Below are 18,780 nucleotides of genomic sequence, written 5' to 3' on the forward strand. Positions count from 1 at the left end.
CAAACCCGTAGTGAGTCATGTTGGCTCACGAGTTTCAATCCATTTTGACAGCTCTATTTAAAAGTAATAAATTAAATATTTTATTTGAATACACAAAAGCAGATAAATTTTAAAATTTGTGTATGTTTTAATTTGTTTTTCACATTTGAGATTTAGAATTATCTCATAAGGATAAATTTGATTTCATTGAGATAATCCTTATACAAAGATAAAACAGAATTGGAAATGTAATTATTGTCCCTTTATTGATTGTTTTTTCAACTACAATATATACACACAAAAATTATATAACTATATATATATATATATATATATATTATATATATATATATATATGCTAATTCCATTTAAATCATTTGTAGATATAATTTATATAAATTGTCATTGTCACAACTATAATAAATATTATAATTGTGGTAAAGTTGGGTATATGGATTACAGATACTCAACTTGAAAAGAACACATTCAAATCGAATCTTTCCTAAAGTCTCGTAAAAATATCTACTAGTTCAACATGAAAAGGCAAATGACTGATAATAATAATTTCTCACAAAAGTTCATCATGGATAAAGTGATATTAGACTTCGATATGTTTGGTGCACTCGTAGAAAACAGGATTAACGGTAATGTAAAGAATAGATTTATTATCACAGAGTTTTATAGGACTATGACGAGAGTTTTACAATACTATGAGGATGATCGATACCAAAACATGACAAAGAACATACAGTAAACACATTACTTTAGACGTGTGAATTGTTGAATACGATAAATATTTGAAGTATCGGTGCCTTCATTATTATGTCTGGAATATGGAAATTGCAAAGCAAGCAGCATAAAGGGAAATGAAGAAACAAGAAAAAGTACTGGCATTGAAGTTCATAGGCTAATTTGTAGTGAGAGTGCATTCAGCAATTTTCTCCCAAGATTTGAGGGTTTTGTCTTCAGTGTCGGTTTTGTACAAGGCAATACGAGTTATCTCAAAGGTCAACCCAGCGAGTGCGTTATCAATGACATTAGCCCTCTCTTGAGCCTTTTGCTTCTCCTCGTCGCTCAAATCTGCGTAGAGAAGACTCAAGTGCGGCATGTAAGCTGCAGAAACAGGAATCGAATCGTCAACGTTTCAAACAAACAAGTTTCTTTCTCTTATGGGAGAGTGAAAGGAAAGTTACGAGTGGAGCTGGCGTAGCCGAAGTGCGTGCAGCAGTGGGCGCTGGTTTCGAGGAGGTGGGGGTCAGGGCGGAGGAGGAGATAGACGCACTGGTAGAAGAAGGTGCCGGTGGCGACGCGGTCGACGGTGACGTTGAAGGGCCTGAGGGCTTGGGAGGCTGATCGGAGCTTGGCGAGGGCGTCGTCGGCGGTGAGTTTGATGGCTCCGACGAGCGTGATATGGGGTTGGAATTGGGGCCCGCCAAAGTCGGATCGGAGAGCGGTCATGAGGTTGGCGCATCTGACGGCGACGTCTTCTGGTGGAATCGCCCACACCGAATACACGGCCTCGCTTGCCATAATCGAAATTGAATTGAATCGAATTGGGTGGAAATTGATTGGGATTTAGATTTAGGATTGCTTGATTTAGATTTGCAAGTTGTGCTAACAATTAGAAAACAGTTCTCAGCTTCCACGGCAATATATATGTATAAAAAAAGTCAACTTTTGAAAAAATAAAAAACCCACTTTCATTTAGATATTTCAATTTGATATTCATTTTAGAAAATATATCAATTAAATATGAACTTTTAAAATAGTAACTCAATTAAGTTTTTTTCAAACAAAAAATTATTAACTTTTAAAAACCTATTTTCACTTGGTTCACTGTCAAACTTTCTCCGCAGAAAAAAACATAATGTTTTAATTCCTACAAAATTAAATTTAACTTAAGTAGGGAAAACTTAGGTAAACTGGAAGAACAGGAGAAACTCCAAAAGGTTTGAACTTGTAGTGTTTGTTGTAAGATTAAGGCACAATTGTTCAATTAGGGACATTTTAATTTCCATTTATGAATATCTTAAAGTCTATTTTCAAAGTATGAACCTGGACTAAATATACCATTGCTTTGATTTGATTCGACGTTTGTTATGTTTTCTATATTTTTTTACTCTTTATTTGTTCTTTTTGTAGTTTCTTATTTCTTTACTATAGATGGTAAAAAAATTTGATCTAATAGTTGGTACAACAGCGTGATTCTATCAAACATATTTAGATAATTCTGGTGTACCATAAGGTATATTATTATTATTCACGATCAATACTATGATGCATGTATATAATTATGGATAAATAATTAATAGGTATTTTATAAGTAGGATATTATGGTACATGTTGTTAAAAAGGAATATGTAGGGTTGGGAAGGATAAATTGGTCGAGGCTCAAACTTATTTTAAGCACAATTTTAAAATCCTAAAGAACCAAAAATAATATAGGATATGTGAATATCCCTATAAATTAATGTTTATAGGTGCAATGACTATTAAGAAACAAGAAATTACAAATGTATTTATCAAAATCTACAAATTAAAAAACATAAAGGAAATTGTAGATGGAAGTATTCTGCTTTTAATGTTTTATCCTGTAAGTAATATTAGTTATTTTAAAAATTGGAGCTGTCACAATATTTGTTGCGAATAATTTGATACATGTGATGGATTAAAAATTAAGTTTAACAGAAAAAAAAATAAAATTATCAAATTGTTCTTAATTTTAAAAAATAATTAAAATTATAATTAGATGGAATAGATTTATTTTTTTAAAAAATATTAAAATGAATAAATTAAAATAATAGATTTTAATAAAAAAATATTTATAAAAAATTTTAATAAAAAATTTAAAATTTAAAATTAATTTTAAACTTGTTTTTATAACAATTTTGAAATTTTTGGTATTAATTATTTTTGTAAACGTAATTTTAAAAACCATATTTTTACATTATTAACATAATTAAACTAAAAATAAACTGTGGTATACATGTAATCAGCTTGACATCCCCTCAAATCATAACATAGGAAAGAGGATTGGAAAAAATAATACACATGAAAATATTTAGTTAATTCAAATCCAAACTCGATATGAGAAAAGCTGGATTGGACTTTTGAAGTTAATTCAAGCGAACACCATCTTTAAATTGGTTCACATGGGACTAGGTCAAGTAAAAATTGAGTTAAGTTGGGTCCAATTTCAGGCAAGTTAAGTCAGACTAACATGGCTTATGTTGAGCTAAATTGGACTGGACCCATGTTGGCCAAGTTTGGTCACACCAAGTCCAAGTCAAGTCAAGTTGGGTAAATACTAGGTATGTCTGAGGCAATCCTAGGTCAAGATGAACATGATTGGTTTGAATCAAAGTCAAGTAAATGAGTCAAGTTAGGGTTAGGTAAAATTGGGAAATATCATGTTGAATTAAGTTGGGCTCACTCGAGGTTAAGTTGAGTTAGACGCCCTTTGAACATGAGTTTAGTTTAGTGCATGTCAGATCAAATTTAGATTAGATCGTGTTAATTCTGTTTGAGACAAGGTCAACAAAGGTTAGTCCCATATCGAGTAATAATTGAGCCAAGTTCTGCCAAACCTAAGTAAGGTTGGTTCGGGCCTAATTGAGCAAGTTAATTTGGACGCTAACCTTATTAAATTGTAAACAATAAAAATTAATTAAAAATTAATTTATAATTGATCTAAAATATTTAAGGATCTTTGTTTTAAATATTTTATGGACTCTTGCAATTGTAAAAATATTTAAGAGCTAATTGAGATTTTATAGTGAGCTAAACTCAGTTTGGCCATGACCTAACCCATTTCATATGGTAACTTTGAGGATTAGGAATTTTTCAAACCAATCATTTGATGGAGAAATAAAATGAAACTTAATTTAAAAGAAATTTAAAATTAACGTATGGATCATGAATCAAATTCACAATTCTAATTAAAATATTTTATGTAGTATCTAACTTTTAATTCAACTGTGAATCCGATACCTATTTTTAGGAGTAATGATATTTTGATATTATAAAAAAAAAAACTCATTTCACAACTATATATATATATATATTGCAAAATAAATTTAAATTAAAGACATCTCCTATTAAAATATTTTGTTTTCTTTAAAGCAAACAAAATATGAACTCAGATATATTAACTTCATTAATAATATCTCACAAAACCCCACTTTTATACCAAAATGAAGTATAAATATTAAATTCTACACTATGATTTTATCATTTTAAATTTAAAAATGAAAAACTATTGACCCAACAAATTAAGTCATCTGAATAAGCCTTAACATTATTTCAAAGGTTAAACCAGAAGAAGTGTTAGTATTCAGTCCTCTGAATTGCCACTGGTAACTACAACTACTGGGTGTTGAGGTCTGTACTTGTACCTCTTTGAAACCAACAAATACACAGAGAAGTTGATGAAGCTGAGTATGGAAAGGAACAAATAGAACAGGTTAAGATGGTTTCTGTTAATATTGTTCCCTGCTAACCAACCTCCACTTGCAGTAATATTCTTGGTGACAGTGTTCACGATTTTCACCAACATGGAACTTAGAAAATAGCCAATGGCCATAGAGCACCAGAGGAAGCACGTTGATGTGGATTTAAGCCCTTTTGGTGCCTCTGAATAGAAAAACTCAAGTAGTCCCACGTAGGTAAACATGTCAGCTATGCCAAATACAAAATACTGAAAAGAAAGCCAGAATATGCTCAGTGGCAATGGCTGTTTCACAGGCAATGCATCAAGCATGTGGTGGTCTCTAGCAACTCCTTTTCTTTTCACCTCTATGATTGCTGCAATGGCCATGGAGATGGAGGAAAGTATCAGGCCAACTCCTATGCGCTGCAAGTGTGTAATTCCGGTGGGAATACCAGTGAGATTACGTAGAAAAGGAACACAGATGCGATCATAGAAAGGGACTATAATGATCAAGAATGCAACTGGGATTATTGGTAGGGATGCAGGTGGGATGTTAAAATGCTTGGTGATGCTTGTGTCCATGGTGGAGCCTTGATGGACAGAGAAGGTTTGGAGTTGTGCTAAGCAAAGGGTCATTATGATTGAGCAGCAGAATATAGGGAGCATGCTCAGAATGATTTTGGCATTTTCCACTTGTGTCACTCTGCATAGTTTCCATGGGTTTGATGCATCTTGTTTCTCATCTTGCACATCAGATTTTCTTTGAATTGCTGCTTTGTCCAAGAACCTATGCAGAAGAATGTTAAAACTAAATGCATGCACATATATATCACTAACTTTAGTCACAAGTGAGATTGAACCTGAAAATATCTCTATGAGGTTGATACTCTACTTCCACTGCAGCTTCTTTGTCCTGTTCAATCTCATACAATTCCATAGGATCTTCAGGAAGGGGAAGGTTTCTGTTGCGAATAGCTGCTATGTAGACCTGGAAAATGGAAGCCAAGTATTTAAAACAAATAGCTTGATCAATGCAAAAAATGATCAAAGTTTGAAGTACTAAGACAAAATGAAAACAAAACTGGTTTGAAATGTGAGGTTTCGATCTATTTATATATTATAAAATAAGGTTTATATCCATTTATATGCTCTAGATCAATGTGGACCTTCCAAAAGATACCAAGAATTTGTGTTGTGTTATCTACACCTGTATGATCTGAATGATGCCGTTTTTGGTGTGTGCAAGATGAATTCGGTATAGTGGCAATCCTAAGGCAAAGATTACGGTGGCGACAAGAATAGCAACGGTGGAGATTCCGAAGCCCCAGTCCCAGCCATTGTGGTCTTGAATATAGACATTAAAAGTTAAGCTCACTGCTCCACCAATGCAAACCGCTAACAAGAGAGAGTTGAAGAAGCTTGACATTTGCATTGATTCTTTGGGGTCTCTTTCATCAAATTGATCTGCACCGTGTGATGGCAGAGAAGCCTTCAAACCTGAACTGCCAAAGGCCAAAAGGTAGAGGCTAATGAAGAGGAATGCTTCTTTCTTGCCACTCAGCTTTTCACAATCTGAATTTTTCACATACACGTTGCAAATATCGGGCTTCAGCCTTCTCATGTGTGCCTGAATTGTAAGCAATGACAGTCCCTACAACACAACTCAGAACGTTGTTTTAAGAGATTTTTTATGTTGTTTTGAAATGTATAACTCAAATGTTTGTGATATTTTTTTAGACATTATATTCTACAATTTCATTTCCACGATTTTAGAATGTAATTTTATAAGACATTCGATTCTATTATGGAATACATAACTTGCTATGTGTTAGATACTATTTCCGGTTATATATTTTGAAACGCTCGTGGCAACCTCTAATTTGTAATCTAAAAGCTTTTTAATACATTTTGGACAATATTTTTTCAGAATGTGTAAAGGATTTTAGAAAGAGATTTAAGGTTTTTGAAATTGGAGTGATGGTTTAAAAGAATTAGAAAAATGTTATTGGCGCAAGGGTGTATTTAGGAAAAACAAAAGTTTGAAAAAGAACTATTTGTACATGTGCGAGAACAACAATTTGGAAAGTTCTTTCTGTACCTCCATATTTTGTTTTCCTGCATATCTGGAGTATAAAAATTCTCATTTTACCTTTTTAGATTATAGAATCAGTAAGTTGCTTTTTATTTTTCAATTACACAATACGGTTTTTTTTTTTTTAAATTAGACTTCCATAATATTGCACAAGACAAAAAGGACTTTTGAATTACACAATTCAATCAAAAATTTATTTATTTCTAAAAAAAATTCCCAAATTACACGAAGTCAAAAATGTCTTCAGAAAGTTGGATGGTTGATAAAGAAAAAAAAAACTTCCGGCTAACACAATCGAAATGTCACTTTTGACTTCCCAATTACATAATTTGAAATTATCTTTTGACTTTTGAATTGCACAGTCTCAAAATCATTTTGATTTTGAATCGTAAAATCTAAAACCTTTTTCATGAAAAATTATATAATAAAAATTTCGTTTAACTTTTAAATTGAATAATTATAAAAGTCATTTTGAATTTTGAATTACACAAAACAAAAATTATTTTTAACTTCAAGAGTATAATTCGAAAAGGACGAAAATGAGAACCTTTATAGTCATGATAGTGGACAAAAAACGTGAAAGGTGGAAGAAGAATTTGCTGAACAATTAACGTGTATAGAATACTCACGATTACAGTAAAATGAGCACGTGGAACAGTGAATAATATAGAAAACTATTTGTAAAGCAGAAGAATCAGTTCTATTCCACACTAAAATCAGTGGCTACATATCTTTTCACACTCAGGTTTTCATATTTATAGTACACCATTTTTATCTTTATTTTCCTTTCCAATCATTTCGTCTTTTACTTCACTCATTTTTCTCTTTTCCTTTCATCTTTCACTTCCCACTATACTCTGAGAGTCAAAGGACCATTATTCCTCATCAAAACTTGTAATTTCACAGTCATATTTGAAAAAAAATATTTTTTCATGCACCAATTGTAATATATATAATGAATGATTAATAAGTTGTATTATTATGCAAAGAAAAGGTAATTTTGGATCTTACCAATGACTCAAAAAATCCAGAAATAACAACAGATTTGTATCTGCCAATCCAAGTATCTGCAAGAACAGCAACCACAATGGAGAGTATGTAACTCACACCCATGTAGTTGGTCACCATGTTGGCTGCATCTGCTAGTTCATAATGCATAATTCCATTGAAGTACGACACGAAGTTCACTGCTAGTGATAGAGTTGCCATGTTCTCCATAGCAATTGCGCCTGCATCCAAACCCAAATAACACTATGCACAATTAATTAATCCATTTAATCATATTAAATTAAGGATTTATCTTTGTATTTTTCTTATTGGTAAGTAATCATGGTTTCACTTCAGCAATTATTAGTTCCCATATTGAAAAAAAAATGATTTTAACTTAAAAAGTAAATTTTAAATTTAATTCAATTCTATAAAATCTTAAGGTAATGAATTTATGGACCTTGATCCTTATATAGTGTTTTACTCTTTCATTTTTAATTCAACGTGGAACTTAGACCCACACTTGAATTCTTAATATCTCATACTATGTTAAGAATTAAATTTTAAGTTTAAGCCAACCCCTATAACATCGATATGATACTATGTTAAGAATTAAATTTTAAATTTAAGTCAACCCTATAAAATCGAGTTGAGGGTTGAAAAATTGAAAATGGTTGCTTGCTATCGGTTAATCTACAAAGCTTATTCTGTATTGTTTCATTTTCATGCTACTCTTTAGGAAAATGTTGATGAACTCACACTGCATATCAGTTGTAGCTTACCAAGTATGAGCAATGAAACTTTGATCCCTCCATGTTTGTGCTTCAAAGCTTTTCTTCCTTTCCAATCAACCTTTCCATCAACAACCTCTGCTCTCTCCTCCTGCATCCACTTCACATTCCCTTCAACAACATGATTTTCCTGCATGCAAATGTGATGATCAGAATAAGTGGCATGCTATGCATATAACTAACAAAGGAAAAAAAAAATGAAATACCATGGTTATGCAGAAAAGTTTTGAATAGCCAATTCAAAAACAAAGAGAAGTAATATTGTATAATGCGATAGGAGAAAAAAACATTATCTTCCTTATATATACTTCATCCTAAGCGATTTACATGTATAAAAGATAAGTATGCACTCACCAAATGAACGATAGTGACTCATAATAGGTCACCATCATATGTTGGGTGAAGACCAGTTCCAGTGAAAGAGAATATGCACTGTTCTTGGTTGATAGCGAATTGAGTTACATGGAATTTGCCGACTCTCCCACAGTAAGATTCTAAGCAAGTTTTCTAACACCATCAACGCAAGAACCATAATGACGAGTACCTATTTATCTTAAAAAAAATTTCCTGTAGAAAAAAAGTTTATATACGTTTTCAACTCTGGAGAATATTAACTTTTGTCTTTAGTTTCAAAATTCCTTTTGTTATTTCATATTCTTGTAACAAATGCGATGGTCATTTCAAAATTATAATTCTAGTGTTATTCTCTCCAGAATTAAAATTTAATTCTCAATCTCACAATTCTATTACTAGCTGTGGATTCCAAATTGAAATGAAAAAGACATTATTAATTATATTTAAAAATGAGAAGTATACGACGGCACTTTCTAAAAACAGTACACACTATAAATTAAAGAGATTATTACCATAATAAAAAGGAATATTAGAGCAAAATATCTATGATGAAAAAAAAAATATGTATGAGTTGACCCGATCTTCACGAGAACGACTCTCCCACAATAATCAATAAAAAATGTGTATCTCATAAATGATATTCTATTTATAATATTCTAACGAGTCCTTATCTAGGTGGGTTTAGGTTAAATAGATTTATGATGTCCTAATCCTTAATCAATACATCTTATTTTATGTTAATATAATAATCATATTACAATTTCCCAATCATTTATAGAAATCCAAGATCAACTAAAAGTGTGTAATATAGACGTATAAAAAACAAAACAAAGATGAACAATTAATTTAAAATATGTACACTTGAATTATATATAAAATTCTGTATTTATCAAGTTGGGGTTGGGGGTTTTCATCCCTTATTAACTGCAACAAATTAGTTACAACCCCTCAATCTTAAATGACCTTCACTAGGCTTATTAAACACAATGTAAATTAAATTGTACTATTAATGGAAATTATATAATAAAGAAAATATGGTTGAAATAAGAAATATATAAGTATGTTCTGTTTTTTAATAATTCAAGTAGTATAATAAGGAAAATATGATTGAATAAGAAATTAAGTATGTTGTGCTTTTAATGATTGAAGTATTCATTTTCTTGTGCAATGAAGACGGGAGAACTCAAAAAAATAGCAAAGAATAGTTACTAACAAGTACTAGTGGTAATAATGTTATAGTGAAAATTAAATTTTAATTAGTTAATATTAATTTAAAAATTGCATGCTAATTGTTGCAATTAAGATGTTATATATTTTTTTTCTTACATTTTGAATTATATTTGTATAAAAGGTTTATACTTCACTAGCTTTATTCCATTGATGACAATACACAGATGTAGGTTACCTTCCTTATTCGCAGAATTTTTGTAAATACCTTGAATATTGTAAAATATATATATAACGTTTAAATAATTTGTTAAATATAATAAAATTTATTTAAAGTTAATAACAATAATTTCAACTAATATAATTCACGTAACATATCAATACTAGTAAAAATACAAAAAAAATCTGTAGAAAAAATAAAACCAGAAGATTAACTGTCCTTAAGACATATCTAGTGTTGAACATGTTATCTCCCAATTTTTATTTTTATTTTCACAAAGTCCCAATTTTATGTTGTCTCCCAATAATAAGTTACATTGCATCATAACTTTTTTTGTTGTTCTGGAGGATTGAAACTTCCTTTTGATTTTTAAAATCATCCTTATGAGTTATTAATTCAACTAAGACATTAAATACTTAATATAATGGTTAAAATTTTACCTTTCATAAATTTTTAGGTAAATTAATAATTAACAATGTAAATATATTGTTCTATTTTTAATATGTCTCTATTTTATTTAATGGTACTACAATAAAACTTTTAATTAAAAATAAAAAAATAATTAATCATAGTAATTAATTTATATATTAATTTACAAAATTAAAATAGTTATTATTATAAATAAAAGAAATTATAATTGATTATTAATTAATCAGAAATTAAAAAACCAATTTTTGACGGCAAAATTTTTAATAACTAATTTTGACGAATTTAATGACTAATTATAATTTCTAATTCATAATATAATGACTATTTTATTAATCATTAATTTTTAATTTCGTAAATTAGTATTTAAATTTATTATTATAATAACTAATAATTCTTATCATTAAAGTTAATTATCATTTAAGAATTTTGAGAATTGTGTTGTAGTGTGGTGAATATTGAAAGGCTCTCGCCTTAAAAGAAAGAAAAAATAAGAAAAGGTGAATTTCACATCACATAAAATTGTGAAATTTGTTAATCCCATGATGAAATTTATAAAGCTTTCATTTTTTACTAAAATTTTGTACTAGTAAAATTATTTATTTAAAGACTATAAGATCTCAAGTGACTTGAGATGATTTCCTTTTGTTTTATTTAGCATATGTAACGATCAAGTAAAACTGTTGTGGCCCAATAAAACGACATCTTATGACCTGGATCACACTAAAAATACCTCTTACAATTCTTCACTTCAAATTCTTTCCAAAATTCATTATTACGCACCAATCACAATGGAAACACTAAATATACCTAATGGATATGGATGAAATACACGTCTTGGATTTTTTAAAATATTAAAATTAGTATATATAAAAAATATAATATGAGAATATATGATACTATTTTAAAAATTAAATTTAAAATCTAATTCACCCTTATAAATTAGTTTATAAGATAGATCCACCGTATTTCAATTCCAACAACTATCCAAACATTAAATCTCAATCATACTATTATATGAAAGTCATGAGATAGGGACTACTTTTGAAAACTATAAATCGTGTAAAAATCAAATTTAACACAAAAAGAAATAGTTAATTCTTAGCACTTGAATGAAAATTAACATAAAAATTTGTGTTAAGCAATAAATTAACATAAAAAGTGCGTGTCACTACAAGAAAATAAGTTTTTTTGCTACATTTTACATAAAATCTAAATAATAGAGTAAATGGTCAAGCATCAATAAATATATATTTATTTATTTTGATGACGATGAAAATTAGAATAAATTAAATTTTGGTTTAGTGATTATATTTTGTGGTGGGGTAGCAGATCCATTTGTTTGTTTTTTGGAGTCACTGTTGATGTCTCAATCTGATAAAAATTCAACCATAACTAGCCGGCTATGGCTGCCAAAGACCAGGGCACTTTAATTAGTTGACTCTCAAAACTTAATTGGATAAATTACCTGATTTGATATTGTAATTTTAGTTTATTTCAGTGTTTTTATAATTAATAACAAATATTTTATATTATATTATAAGTGACATCAATTATTCCGTGACAGATGTCAAGTGAATCGGGTCACAATCGAATAAATTGTTACGTTTAGAATTGTATTACACTCTTAAATAAAAAGACTTGCGTCTTGACTAATGACTATAATTTTTAGCTTAATGATAAGTGCTCAATCCCATATATAAAACTTTTGAAAGTGAAACGATCTTTATTAGAATAGCATGCTAAAATTTTAAATCAAGATGAACTAAAATTACAACAATATTAGAATTCAAGTTTTACTATGAAAGAACGATTATCTGTAATTTGAAATATTGCATCGAGATTTAGATTTAGATTTAAAAATTTAAATCAAACCATTACAAAAATAATATTTACTATTTAACAGATTAAAAATTTGTGAATGAAAAATAAACTAAAATAAAACAATCGATTGAATGAAGTCATATGGTTAAATGGGGAATAAAACAACTCTTAAAAAAATATTCTCTTTCAGAAATGAAAATTTCAAATTATAATATATTGAAATTTCTCTGATAGAATTTTCATAGATAAGTCTTCATTATATCTTAAATGATTACTACTGACTTTTTCTAAAAGAAAAACATTTAAGTATTATGCTTAGGGTGAACATAATATTTTCAGGATAGGTGTTGTCTTTTAAGGAAAAAAAAACTGTTGATATTATAAAAACATGTGTAAAGTAATTAATACATTTATTTTACTGAGTTATTAATCAATATTGTAATTTACAAATAAAAATATCATTCTAAACGTGGTTAATTTAGGTATGCCAATTTATTAGATTAGTAATTTTTTTCCAGAGGCCATACGAGCCGTGCTGATATATATTTTTCTAATTTTTTTCATACCATTTTTTTCTTAAATAATTTGGAACTAAGAAAATTAAGATATATAAATTATTTTATTGAAAGGATTAGTTATTAATTATGACTTGTCGATGCTGTGATTTCTTTCATTTGATATGATAGCATTAGTGAATTGGAATTCCTTCAAAATTTAATCAATTTACAAAACAATCTTTCTTAAAAAGCCTTCTGATTTTAAATTAAAATACCTATTTTATAAATCTTTTGTTTTTAAGAGCGACCTTATTTTGTACTTGTCCGTTGCCAAGAAATACAATATTCTTCTATCAAACTTTCATGATTTTTAATATTTTTTTATAAACTAATAAAAGCATAGATGATATAAAATGTATATGTCTACATTTTATGATAATAAAAGAATAATACATATAATTACAAAATTTAATATAACTATTATGATAATAAAACACAATTACTAAAACATAAAAAGCGAAATTATAATAAAAAATAGTTATAAAAATAATTTGTTGGTATATATGACTCTCATTATTTATGTATCATGCTATTGCACGTAACTAATATATTGTGAAATATTTCCAACAAATTCTTTATATTTGAGAAACTCTTTTTTCAAATTAATGCATTCGTCGACATATTTAAAAAAATATCTCAATATCAATAAAAATATAAATAATTAAGATTATTTCTAATTAATTTCTCTTTTATATTTCTATACTAAAACTAAATTAAGAAGAAACATTTATATACTAAAAAATGATAAATAATATAATTAATTATGCTAAAAGTGTACATGTTCATCATATATAGTATAATATAAAAGAAACTCCTGATTAAATAAGTCATTGAAGTCTAAACTTGAGTAAAATGTATCCTGTTAAATTAATAGTGGTGAAATAACATAAACGGCAAAGAGTTACTAATAATTTAAGGTTTTTAGATGATAAATAATGTAAAATTCTCTCATATAAATCGTTCGTTTTTTTTAATGACCCAAAAACTTTTTTCTTTCATAATGTTTAGCTATGATTAGCATTAATTCACATATTTTTATTAGAGAAAAATTTTAATTTAGAATTTTCATCAATAATAATTTGGATGAAATGATTGAAATATTTTAATTTTTAATTTTTTTATTGGATAAAGCAATTTAATTTCTATTTTACGGCGAACTTAATTCTATTTTTCTACTTTTGAGTCTAACTTAATTTAGCTCAACTTTCAAATCGATATGACTCGTCTGGACTTTTGATTTAAGTTGATTTTCGACCTAGTTCAACTATCAGCCTAGCTCGACTTTCAATCCAAGCTGGCTTGATCGACCTTCGACCCAAACCGATTTAGCTCAATCTTTTGTCTCAACCCGACTTGACTTTTTGGACCTGTATTTTTTTCATCCTAACCAATAAACAATTTCACAACTTTGAGAAATTTTAATTTCCTACTATTTAATTATTTTAATTGTTAAAATTTCTCAATTTCAATTTACTTTTAAATTTTTAATCCAAATATATAATTTTTTTAAAAAAAATTTAAATTCTTCAAACTATCTTAAATTTTCTCGTCCAAACATATCGTATAAACTTTTACTACGAGGGATGATCAAATGAAGAGTTGACGGAGTAGCGAGAGAGGGAAGTGCCTAGTTCGACAGCCTATGTTGTTATCTTTTGTGGAAGCACTAGTGAATGTATAGGTTTGACTACTTTTATTGACAACGTGTATGCCATTAAAGTTGAGCTTGTTGGAACCACTTTTGCAATAAAACTTGTATCGGAAAGAAGGTGGCCAAATATTTGGCTCAAGACTGATTCTATTTTGGTAAGGGAAAAAATTTGTGAATCACAATTGTACCTTAGTACATAAGAAATAAATGGAGAAGGTGTTTATAGAAATTATAAGCATATACACTTTAGGATTACATACCTTTAAAGAAACAAACAAGTGTACAATCAATAACCTTTGTGATTTTTGGTATCAGCGATGTTTCCATTGTGAGCATACAAGTCTATATTTCTTATTCTTAAAATCAAAGCCATTCTTCTTGATAGCGAAAGAATGCAAAAGATTCAGATTTGGTTGAGCTATCAATCTCTTTCTGCTACTCTTCTTGAATAACTAGAGAAAAACATACAAAAATTCATTGAGTAATCAAATGTACAAAAAGTGAAAATTATATATAACAAAGATACTGCCAAGTTAAACAGAAAAAATAAACTAATTACAATAACTAAAAAATATGTCTTTTTACTTTTTTATTTTTTTTATGATAACAAAAAATTATAAAAATACAATTATAAAAATAGATATAAATAATTTTTACAATTCGATTATATATATTTTTTATTTATTTTGTAGATGATTTTTATTTATTTATTTTTTAAAAAATATTAATTTAAAAAAAATACAGTTAAATTTAAGAAAAATCCTTGAAGGGTAAAATTGAAGAATAATTTTATTTATATATTATTTTATGTCTTTTAATGAATAAATACAATTTTAAAATGAGACGACTCTTACAAACCTTTGATAAAGAGATACACTTTTCTCATGAAAACACATACTTTTTAACATCTACACATTTTTCCTGAAAGATATAACTTTTATACTTACACAGTAAAATGATATCTTTCATGATTGTTTTTCTTTTCCATTAATTTTTAGAAAATCTCATAAAAGTAAAGATAGAAATGAAATACATTTGACAGTAGAAGGAAACTACGACTCTAAATGAAGACAGTACAAGGAAGAGAAATCTGTTGCTCTATTTACTCACATACATTTGACAAAACAAAGAAAAGCACAAGCCACTGTAATTTTCACTCCTTCCATATTAATATTAATCATATTTAAAAGTTAAACCTTTATCTGCCACCATCATTATTCCTCTAATTGCCACCAGTAACTGCAGGATTTTGAGGTCTGTACTTGTACCTCTTTGAAACCAACAAATACACAAAGAAGTTGATGAAGCTCAATATGGAAAGTAACCAATAGAACAAGTTAAGATGGTTTCTGTTAATATTGTTCCCTGCTAACCACCCTCCACTTGCAGTAATATTCTTGGTTGCTCTATTCACGATCTTCACCAATATAGAGCTCAGAAAATAGCCAACGGCCATGGCGCACCACAGAAAGCATGTTGATGTGGATTTAAGGCTTTTCGGTGCCTCTGAATAGAAAAACTCAAGAAGTCCAACGTAGGTAAACATGTCAGCTATGCCAAACAAAAAATACTGAAAAGAAAGCCAGAATATGCTCAATGGCAATGGCTGCAGTACTGGGAATGCATCAAGCATGTTGTTGTCTCTCGCAACCCCTTTCCTCTTCACCTCTATGACTGCTGCAACTGCCATGGAGAGGCACGAGAGTATTAGGCCAACTCCTATGCGCTGCAAGTGCGTGATCCCAGTGGTGATACCAGTGAATCTGCTTAGAAAGGGCACAAAAATGCGATCATAGAAAGGGACAAAAACTATTAAGAACACAACTGGGAAGATTGGTATGGATGCAGGTGGGATGTGAAAATGCTTGGCGATCCTGGTGTTCATGGTGGAGCCTTGTTGAATAGAGAAGGTTTGGAGTTGTGCTAAGCAAAGGGTCATTATGATTGAGCAGCAGAATATAGGGAGCATGCTCAGAATGATTTTGGCATTTTCTACTTGCGTCACTCTGCATAGTTTCCATGGGTTTGGAGTCTTTTCATTCTCAGCTTCAACATCGGAATTTCTTTGGATGGCTGCTTTGTCCAAAAACCTGTGCAAATGAAATTTCATGTTTAAACCTAACTATATACACTGGAATATGGACAATGATACTCTATTAAGGGATTGAACCTGTAAATATCTGTATGAGGTTGATACTCTATTTCTAGTGCAGCTTCTTTATCCTTATCAATCTCGTATAGTTCGTTAGGATTTGCAGGAAGGGGAAGGTTTCTGTTGCGGATTGCAGCAACGTAGACCTGTATTATCTCCATGATTCCGTTTGTTATGCGTGCAACATGAATTCGGTACAGTGGCAACCCTAAGGCAAAGATTATGGTGCCGAAAACAATAGCAGCTGTGGAGATTCCAAAGCCCCAGACCCATCCATTGTTGTTTTCTACATAGACATTAAACGTTAAGCTGACTGCACCACCAATGCAGAGTCCTAAGAAGAGACAGTTGAAGAAGTTGGACATTTGCATTGCTTCTTTGGGGTCTCTCTCATCAAATTGATCAGCACCATGTGAGGGCAAGGAAGCTTTCACACCTGCACTTCCAAAGGCCAACAAGTAGAGCCCTACGAAGAGAAAAGCTTCAAGCTTCCCACTTACCTTTTCGCAACCTGCACCTTTCACATACACGTTGCAAACCGGTGACTCTCTGCTAGCCTTGTGTGCCTGTATTGTAAGCAATGCCAGTCCCTACAACACAATTCACTTTATCAATATTACTAATTTGTGTTGAATCTCTGAAAAAGAGTGTTAAGAATCAAGATAGTACTTTACCAAAGACTCGAAGAATCCAGAAATAACAACGGCTTTGTATCGGCCAATCCAAGTGTCAGCAAGAAGGGCCACCACAATGGAGAGCATGTAACTAACACCCATGTAATTGGTGACCATGTTAGCTGCATCTGCAAGTTCATAATGCATGTTTTGATTGAAGTATGATACCAAGTTCACTGCTAGTGACAGAGTTGCCATGTTCTCCATTCCAAATGCTGCAACTATCAGCAATGAAACCTTCATCCCTCCATGTTTGTGTTTCAAAGCTTTTCTTCCTTTCCAATCGACTTTTCCCTCAACCACCACCTGATCTTCTCCCTCCCGCTGCATCCTCTCTACATTCCCATCAGCAACTCGATTTTCCTGCTTGCAAATGAAGACATCAGATGAATATGCAAGGGGAATGCAAGAAACTAGAAAACGGTGCATGCATGTAGTAGTAAACAAAGCAAAAATAGTACCATGATGAAAATTTTGAATAGCCAACTCAAAAGAAATGGAAGTAGTTTATAGTAAAATTCAGAAGGGAAAGACCATTCTCTTCCCTTATATATACATTCATGATCCAACTAATTAGGTAACACTCCAAATGTCTCGTAATTAATAAGGTCACTGTCATTCATTTTATAATGACCAGTTCTGCAGAATGCACTGTTTTTGGTTGATTGCGAAATTGAACTGCATGGAATTCGCCGTCTCATGAACTGGAAGATTCGAAGGTAGTTTTCAATTGCCATCAGCAAGATGCATAATGACGAGTACAAAATGGCTAGATCCTATAAAAGAAATTATTATTTGTGGAACTACCTCTTACAAAACTCACTAAAAAAAATTATGATTGTAGCAAAGTGAATCTCAACAATAAAACCAGAAAAAATTAAGCAATAATATTACATCATAGATTTCAACAGTTGAACTGTTTAGGTAACACTCTCTGAATCAGTGAAGATGATGGATGCATGTGGTGCAAAAGCTGCATAAAATATTAGACAGCAACTCAGCAAGAAAAAGACTTGGAAACCATCCAAGAGTTTCCCAACATTTGAGTGTTTCTATTTAACTCTTTTCCCACCTTTCTTGAACAACTCCAAGGCACTATCTGAATAGTTGGCACACACTCAAAAGTTAAAATATAGAACACTGACACTTCTTCTTTGGAGATTGTTCATTAAAAAAAATAAACATTGGGCTGAAGACAAACTGTTTAGTGACAGACTGAGCAATAAACACATTAACTTAGAAACTGAGTGTACCATGTTGTCAAAAGTTTGTTCTTGCATTTTACATAAAATGTAAAAGAGTGCCAACAGATATTCACATATCATACAATATATAAAGTTCAATGATGGTGATGAAAATTAAATTCCAATAATTTGATTTGTTGATTATTTTTTCGAGGTAGGGTATAGCAGAACCCCACTTGTTACTTGAAGCCATGGTGTTTGAAGCAATTACAAATAGAAATAGCTAGGTAGCC

General features: G+C 30.2%; 3 protein-coding genes across 3 annotated transcripts; all 3 read right to left on the bottom strand.

Annotated features, from left to right (window-relative positions):
• Positions 1-617: 617 nt before the first annotated feature.
• Positions 618-1,611, bottom strand: LOC114176861 (cyclic phosphodiesterase-like). The gene is made up of 2 exons (XM_028062042.2): positions 1,173-1,611; positions 618-1,092 (listed from the first exon to the last, which is right to left on the bottom strand). The coding sequence occupies exons 1-2, from the start codon at positions 1,507-1,509 to the stop codon at positions 887-889; spliced, it is 543 nt and encodes a 180-aa protein (XP_027917843.1). The 5' UTR covers positions 1,510-1,611; the 3' UTR covers positions 618-886.
• A 2,561-nt stretch (positions 1,612-4,172) lies between these two features.
• LOC114179611 (protein NRT1/ PTR FAMILY 4.5-like) lies at positions 4,173-8,541 on the bottom strand. The gene is made up of 6 exons (XM_028066020.2): positions 8,485-8,541; positions 8,270-8,408; positions 7,512-7,729; positions 5,616-6,059; positions 5,269-5,396; positions 4,173-5,195 (listed from the first exon to the last, which is right to left on the bottom strand). Exons 1-6 carry the CDS (start codon positions 8,485-8,487, stop codon positions 4,313-4,315), a joined length of 1,815 nt encoding a protein of 604 aa, XP_027921821.1. The 5' UTR covers positions 8,488-8,541; the 3' UTR covers positions 4,173-4,312.
• Positions 8,542-15,517: 6,976 nt separating this feature from the next.
• On the bottom strand, positions 15,518-17,660 carry LOC114178694 (protein NRT1/ PTR FAMILY 4.5-like). Its single transcript, XM_028064749.2, has 3 exons — positions 17,304-17,660; positions 16,648-17,219; positions 15,518-16,567 (listed from the first exon to the last, which is right to left on the bottom strand). The coding sequence occupies exons 1-3, from the start codon at positions 17,631-17,633 to the stop codon at positions 15,700-15,702; spliced, it is 1,770 nt and encodes a 589-aa protein (XP_027920550.2). The 5' UTR covers positions 17,634-17,660; the 3' UTR covers positions 15,518-15,699.
• Positions 17,661-18,780: the final 1,120 nt, after the last annotated feature.

This window comes from Vigna unguiculata, chromosome 3 (assembly GCF_037176805.1).
Source record: "Vigna unguiculata cultivar grain cowpea cultivar isolate G323 ecotype 2 chromosome 3, ASM3717680v1, whole genome shotgun sequence".
In the NCBI taxonomy this organism is placed as follows: Eukaryota; Viridiplantae; Streptophyta; class Magnoliopsida; order Fabales; family Fabaceae; genus Vigna; species Vigna unguiculata.

Coding starts and splice junctions, on each gene's coding strand:
- LOC114176861 (XM_028062042.2), bottom strand. CDS start 1,509: ATGGCAAGCGAGGCCGTGTATTCGGTGTGGGCGATTCCACCAGAAGAC. Junction 1,093..1,172: donor CGGCTACGCCAGCTCCACTC/GTAACTTTCCTT, acceptor CTGTTTCTGCAG/CTTACATGCCGCACTTGAGT.
- LOC114179611 (XM_028066020.2), bottom strand. Junction 7,730..8,269: donor AGTTTCATTGCTCATACTTG/GTAAGCTACAAC, acceptor GTTTGGATGCAG/GCGCAATTGCTATGGAGAAC. Junction 6,060..7,511: donor CTGGATTTTTTGAGTCATTG/GTAAGATCCAAA, acceptor GTTGTGTTGTAG/GGACTGTCATTGCTTACAAT.
- LOC114178694 (XM_028064749.2), bottom strand. CDS start 17,633: ATGCAGCGGGAGGGAGAAGATCAGGTGGTGGTTGAGGGAAAAGTCGAT. Junction 17,220..17,303: donor CTGGATTCTTCGAGTCTTTG/GTAAAGTACTAT, acceptor ATTGTGTTGTAG/GGACTGGCATTGCTTACAAT. Junction 16,568..16,647: donor CCTCATACAGATATTTACAG/GTTCAATCCCTT, acceptor TCATTTGCACAG/GTTTTTGGACAAAGCAGCCA.